This window comes from Triticum aestivum, chromosome 1B (genome assembly GCF_018294505.1).
Source record: "Triticum aestivum cultivar Chinese Spring chromosome 1B, IWGSC CS RefSeq v2.1, whole genome shotgun sequence".
In the NCBI taxonomy this organism is placed as follows: Eukaryota; Viridiplantae; Streptophyta; class Magnoliopsida; order Poales; family Poaceae; genus Triticum; species Triticum aestivum.
Genome location: NC_057795.1, coordinates 20,976,876 through 20,983,769, shown reverse-complemented (window position 1 = coordinate 20,983,769; position 6,894 = coordinate 20,976,876). Strand labels below are relative to the sequence as shown.

General features: G+C 44.1%; 1 protein-coding gene across 1 annotated transcript; it reads right to left on the bottom strand.

Moving 5' to 3' along the window:
• Window positions 1-2,164: 2,164 nt before the first annotated feature.
• On the bottom strand, window positions 2,165-6,877 carry LOC123104475 (replication protein A 70 kDa DNA-binding subunit C). The gene is made up of 2 exons (XM_044526336.1): window positions 6,455-6,877; window positions 2,165-5,277 (listed from the first exon to the last, which is right to left on the bottom strand). The coding sequence occupies exons 1-2, from the start codon at window positions 6,745-6,747 to the stop codon at window positions 2,478-2,480; spliced, it is 3,093 nt and encodes a 1,030-aa protein (XP_044382271.1). The 5' UTR covers window positions 6,748-6,877; the 3' UTR covers window positions 2,165-2,477.
• Window positions 6,878-6,894: the final 17 nt, after the last annotated feature.

Below are 6,894 nucleotides of genomic sequence, written 5' to 3'. Positions count from 1 at the left end.
ATGCCGTCCCGCGTCACCAACACCAGGGCTCTGATAAGCTCCAACGGTGTTTTGATCAAACAGAAGATTATTTTTCATCCCTGCAAAAAAAGACTATTTTTCATTTAACGGAGAGATCACAAGGCAGAAGATGAAGTGGTACTAGCAGAAGAAAAAAAAAAGGCCCAAGTGGCTAGAGGAGGTCACACACGTATTGTCTAACCCTTCCATTTGGGACCCATCTGTTACGAGCAAAAGTTTTCTCTTGATATGTTGTCTTTATTTATTTATTTATTGTTGTTGGTATTTTTCTCAATAAACTAGGTCAAATTTGGTATACACTCTTATATTACATAATGGAGAGAGTAGTGCACTTAATAGAGTATTACTCATGTTGTAGTACACTAGCATATATGCCCGTGCATTGCAACGGAAGAAAAAATAGTATGCATTTAAAGTTAGTGAGAATTACATATTCAAGCAAAACCCTGTGTGCACGGGAACAACGAACATTTAGCTTCTCGATTTCGCCAGGTGTGAAGTAATCAATCCGCTATTTTTCCATTCATCGATTGAGGGCATTTAAGAGTTTTGTTATGTCATTGTACGTCAAAGAAGGCCCATGAATTATCCAATCTACTTTTCCTTTCAATATAAGAGATTTTAAGGGATGATGTTTTTGAATATTGGAGGAAACATGAATCATTTTTAAATCCAGAACATTTTTTTCAAAATTATGTACACTTTCAGAAGGAAACATGAACCATTTTTTAAATCCTGAAAAGGGATTTTTAAATTATGTACACTTTCAGAAAAACGCAAACACAATTTGAAACAAGAACATCTTTCAAAATTCACAAACATTTTTTGGAAACCCAATTTTTTTTATAAAAACATGAACATTATTTGAATTTGTGAACATTTTTTTAGAATTGGAACATGTGTTGAAAATTCATAACATTTTTCAAAAATGTGTATCTTTTATACACGAACATTATTTTGAATTGTGAAAATTTCACTAAAACAAGAATATTTTTCGAATTGGAGCATTTTTAAAAATGCCATTTTCTTTTTAGAAATCTTAAAAAATGAAAAACAATAAAAGAGTTTGAAAAAATGGGAAACTTTTTTCGATTTCTGAATATTTTTCAAAATAGCAACAAACATTTGTAATTCTGAACATTCTCTAAATTTTGATATATTTTTTTAATTCTGAACATTTTTTAGAATTTTGAATTTATGAAATAAATTCTATAAGAAAATAAACTATGAAGGAAAAAAGAGATAGAGAAGGGGAATAAAAAGAGAAGTAAAAACAGAAGCAAAGAAAAATGGGCCAGCCGTTTATTGTGTGTCCTGCACGAAGGTCTCTCTATTTGTCGCACTGCGTAAAAGAAAATTTTCCCAGCTGTGTGTGCAGAAAAATAAGTGGGCTGGCTTCGCTGGGCCACTGCGCACGGCCCATTCACAAAATTCTGGAATAAACCTTTTTTTTAGCAGACGAACGCATAAGAATTTAGTACCACCTCAGATAAAAAAAAAGAACTTTTCAACGATGAACAGATGAAAAAATTGGCGAAACCCGCCTTTCTTTATTAGTAGGTATAGATGTGTGTTACTGTAAAAATTTGTGTTCTGATCTGAAATATTGTTACTATAAATACTTGTTCTAATCAGCAAGGTTATTAATAGCCCGACTTCATATCATTGGCTCATTCAGTTTGGGGGAAACTAAAACGTAGAAATTAGGATTAGTATAGGATGGCACTTGCAAGGAATTGACTTGTCTCGTTCCTACGCGTAAAATGAGCTTTGAATGGATGTCTAGTTTCCTCCAAAAACACAGGAAATGAATAATATTCCTACAATATTCCTATACACCTTTCCTACAAACCGAATGCATCTATAGGAAATTTTCCTCTGAAATTCTTGTTCCTATGTTTTTCCTATGAAAATCCTCCAAACTGAATGAGGCCCAATAGAATAATAATAATAGGTTACTGTTAAGACATGAAAGCAAGTTTTGACAGGGTCAACATTTTGACAAAACTTTACATGATGCAAACAAATTGACATAGTACAAGCAATGCTATTGAACAAGTGACGACCAAAATACTGCAAACACATTATACAAGTGACGACCAAAATACTGCACAAGCAATGCCAAAGATCACAACAGAAGAACAAACCACAAGCAATTTGCAGCTCACAAAAATAACCAGAAAGGCAATATTATACCTAACACACACTGATTTATAAAGACTTCAAAGTAGTAGCACAAGGTCCAGACGACACTGCCACGCACAGACACAGCAGGCAGATTTTTTTTTAACTATACATAACGCACGGCGATGCCATCGCCGCGCAGCTAAAACCGAACCAAGACGCTATTGGGTCGGCCAAAATACTTCAGAAGCTGCCGACATAGGACTGCCGGCTGTAGCCAACGCCGCGCAACTAAAACCGAAGCAAGATGCTATCGGGTCGGCCGAAATACTTCAGAAGCTACCGACATAGGACTGCCGGTTGTACCCTCCTGACGCGGCACCGTTCCCGTAAGCCTGGCGCTGGGGAGCAGCAGCCTGCGCCTGACAGTCTCTGGCAAAGTGCCCAGGCTGGTTGCACTTGTAGCAGAGGCCAGCTGCGCCGGCGTTGCCTCCAGCTGAGGCACCGTACGAGTTGGCCGCCTGCCCTGGGCAGTCTCTGGAGAAGTGCCCAGGCTGATTGCATTTGAAGCACAGGCCACCTGCGCCGGCATTGCCACCAGCTGAGGCGTCATAGGAGTTAGCCGCCTGCCCTGGGCAGTCTCTGGAGAAGTGCCCAGGCTGATTGCATTTGTAGCACAGACCCGAGTTGGCATTGGCGTTGGCGGCTGGAGACCTGTAGGAGGTAGCCTCCTGCTGTGGACAGTCTCTGGAGAAGTGCCCGGGCTGGTTGCATTTGAAGCACAGACCCGAGCCGGCATCACCAGGTGAAGAGCCATAGGAACTAGCCGCGTAGCCGCTTGCTGCTGGTTGCTGCATATCCATGGCCACTGCAGGGCAGTTCTGCACACTATGCCCAGTGGACCCACAAACACTGCAGTTCTGTGAATATCGTGTCGCTGATGGTGTGGCAGGCACCATGGTAGATGAGCTCGTTTGCTGCCCAAACTGATTTGGGCCACTCATATTCGTGCTGTAGGTACCAGTGTTGCTGGACGTGAAACCAGTGTTGACAGCAGCAGCACCACCACTCACCCCAGGGGTTGGACCTAAGCCATCGCCCACCAAAAGGCTATCAATTGGTCCCAGTAGAAAGCGAGACTCTTTCGACGTGTCCTCCAATTTCTGAGCATTAACAATGTAGCATTTCACCCGAGGTTCATCATTAAACACTTCTTCCTTGACTTTCAGCTTGAAAAGGAATAGCTCAAAACGGACCTTCTGTATGATGTCTGCGAATTTCACATCATCTTGTTGTTCATGTTTTATCATGTACAGATCTTGTGCTGGGAGGCCAATTATATCCTTGCCAGCGTCATGGAATGCAGTTGCATAGCTGGTCCCAGTGTAATCCTGGATTTGACACTGGAGCATGTACCTATACTCGCAATTTGGAGTGCTCTGCTCACATTTGTCACATTGCCACATACCATCGCCATTATTCGTCACCTTTTTGTTGCAGCGTGTACCATTAACCTCCGTGGTGCAAGCTGGGTAACAGAAGTTGTCGGTGCTGATGTGTGAAATTGCACCCTTAACAGTGATCCAATCAGGCTTCTCTGATCTCCCCAAGTTGTCAGCCTTGATCTGCTCAACAGTTTTTCGGTCATCAGTCCGGCCCATGCCTGACCCTCCCATAGATAAAGAAGTGAAAGCAGCGTTTTTCCCTTCAGTTATGTACCACTGCCTCAGACTTTCGGCAGCAGGGAAGTCTGGATTTATTTTTAAGAAGCTTGAGCCAATTGTGCTTACATTTTTGCCCTTGAATTCACCAACACGGACAGATCTCAGGGCAAGCACCGGATTTGAACCAGAATCACACAGCGACTGCAGCTGCTGACCTTCAGCATTACAGAAGCCACCCCAAAAGGTTATTTCCACGCTGAAACCAGACATGTCCTTCAGTTGAAGGACTCTTTTCTGGGTTTCCGCACCATCCTTCCGTGTAAATGGAGAAGAAGGGCTAACTGATGTAACAACCCCAAGCAAATCGACCATGGTGTCTTTATCCATGTTAGCTATTTCGCTGATCTGTCGGAAATTAAACTGCTGCCTAGGGATGCTGCTATCATCATCAGAACAAACTTCTATAGTTGTTGAAGCATCCAGAGAGACTTCGTAGTCATTGTTCAAATGGTTAAACTGTTTATTTGCAGGCTTCAGTGACCCTCTAGATATCAAGTACACTTTATCAACCTCAATCAGGTCATAGAACTGATCCAACTGTGTATTAAAGCATACTGCACGAATTTCTCCACCATGTGCATCACGGAGATCAAAGTTGAAGAGTTTGCCTGGACCTCTTGCATTGTTGTAGTGCTTGACCTGACCCTTCGCAGCCACCCTAGCCTTTATTGTCCATGTACGTTGGTAAGGGTTCAGTGCAGAAATCGGGACGGTGCGAATGGCAGCTCCATTCTTAGCAGCTGGGCCACTGTTTGTATACGCTGGAGGTGGCTGCTGATACGAAGGCTGAGCAGGGCGCCCATAAACATTGCCAGGCGGGCTTATGCCCCCACCTGCGCCAGGAACTGCAAACCTTTGGTTTTGATGAGAGTTCAGTAAAGGGCGCTGGGAGTTTGGCTGCACCATATTGCCATTCATTGTGTTCTGCGCTGACATTGTACCATAAGATCCTCCACCAGGCGACACATTGTTAGGTCCAGGTTGGACTGTCCGACCAATAGAAGGGCCCACTGGGCTGTGAACACCATTGTAAGGCCGCTGAGAGTTTGGCTGCGCCATATTGCCGCCATTCATTGTGTTCTGTGCTGGCATTGTACCATAAGATCCACCAGACGACACATTGTTAGGTCCAGGTTGGAGTGTCCGACCAATAGAAGGGTCCGCTGGGCTGTGAACGCCATTGTAGGGTCCACCATACGACTGATTGTTAGTACTCTGCTCCACCTTTGGGACAACACAATTTCCCAGCATGCCTGGACCATTGGAATGGTTTCCACTATTTGCTTGAGCAGCACTGGCTGGCAGGTTAGGCACCTGTCCCGCAGGTAAGCTCTTGTCATAAATCCTTGGTTTCCCGATCAAGTCACACTCACTTAGCAAAACTTCAAGTTCGACAACAATAATGATCCTGAATGCAAGAGAGAAAAATTGTCAGCTACTGGAAGTTCCCTGAAAGATATCTGGTTAGTCATACCATAGGATTTTTGTTTTATATATAGAAACAAAGTCAGGCCGTACAATGGTTCTACCTCTGTAACTTAATATAAGACGTTTTTTAACAGTGTGACAATGTCAAAAAAATGTCTTATATTTTGATACGGAGGGAGTAGTTACAAAAAAAAATGTCAGGTCAAGAAGTGATTGCAGAATATAACTACACACACCTTTAGAATTTATAAAATCCAGCCTGCCCATTCTACTTGCTATATTCTGGAATTATGCATGTTTACTCAAGGTTCCAAACACTTATGGCGTGTTTGGCAACGACAGGTTACGGAAATCCTCCTATAACAGCTCAGATCATGAAAACACATGATGTAAACTGTTTCATTAGTTCTATTTTGCGTTCGCGGCATTGGCACAAAATAGAACATATTTCTTACTGCACCAAGCAAAACTTAAAGACATGACACACATGGGTTGATAAAATCCTAACACAGCAAGAGTAGTTATTAAAAAAGTTGTGTATCACATATTAGGAGACTGTGGCTTTCTTGGCACGGGTTAATTAAGACATGAAAAGCAAAGTGCATTTCACTGGATCAGAGTACATCGCAAAAATACAACGGCATGTCAAATCAAGGTGGGATAGGAAACCAAATTGTTTTTACAGGCCACGGAAGAGCGAGACTGCAGCTCGCAGACTAATTCTGGGCACACCAGCAAACATGAAAAGTTAAAAGCATTCATCTAAATAACACGGAATCAAACACTCCCCTCATTTTCTCCCCACACCAAAGATAACTTATTCTGCTGGGGCTGAATGAAGACTCAAAACTGAATAAGCAATGGCATATATGTTCTGCTAATTAAAAAATACAGTCAACTGAGGCTGGACTTCGGAACCAGTGCAATGCTTGATGCTTTTGATTAAACTCAACTTATTAATGTAAACATTGATGTGGGCAAATCTTGATTCAGAAGCTGCAAGACAACCCCTAAATCTTGATTCAGAAGTTGCAAGACAAAGAACCAAGAATCTACCGCAAGATCCCATCTTGGATGAGCAAGAATCGAACCGAAGCAAGATCCAATCTTTCTCGGACCAGGGAAGAGCATCGAGGGGGGAGGAGGGGCGGACGGACCTGCGGTTCTGGATGGTGTTGCAGGTGATGTCGTGGAGGTGGACGATGGAGCCTGGGCGGAGGGCGCGGGTCTTGACGAGGTGGTTGTGGTTGGTGGAGAGCATGGACTGCTGGGAGTGGACGCCGTCGGAGAGCAGCATGCGGTAGCGCTCCGACTGGTGGCCGACGGGGTTCTTGGTGGTGACGGCGCGCAGGTCCGCCACCTGCAGCACCGGCTGGATGGTGCCCGGCCCGTCCGGCAGCTCCCATATCTCCCTCACCGCCCCCGCCGTCAGCCGCGGCGGCCCCTCCATCCCGTCGCCGGCGACGCGGGGACTGGATTGGATTGGATTGGATTGGATTGGTTTGGGTTCGGATCTGGGTGGAGGGAGGCGGCGCGGCGGCGGCGGGTGGTGTGCGGGGGAAGGAAGGAGGAGACGGTTCGCGAAGTGGGGTCTATG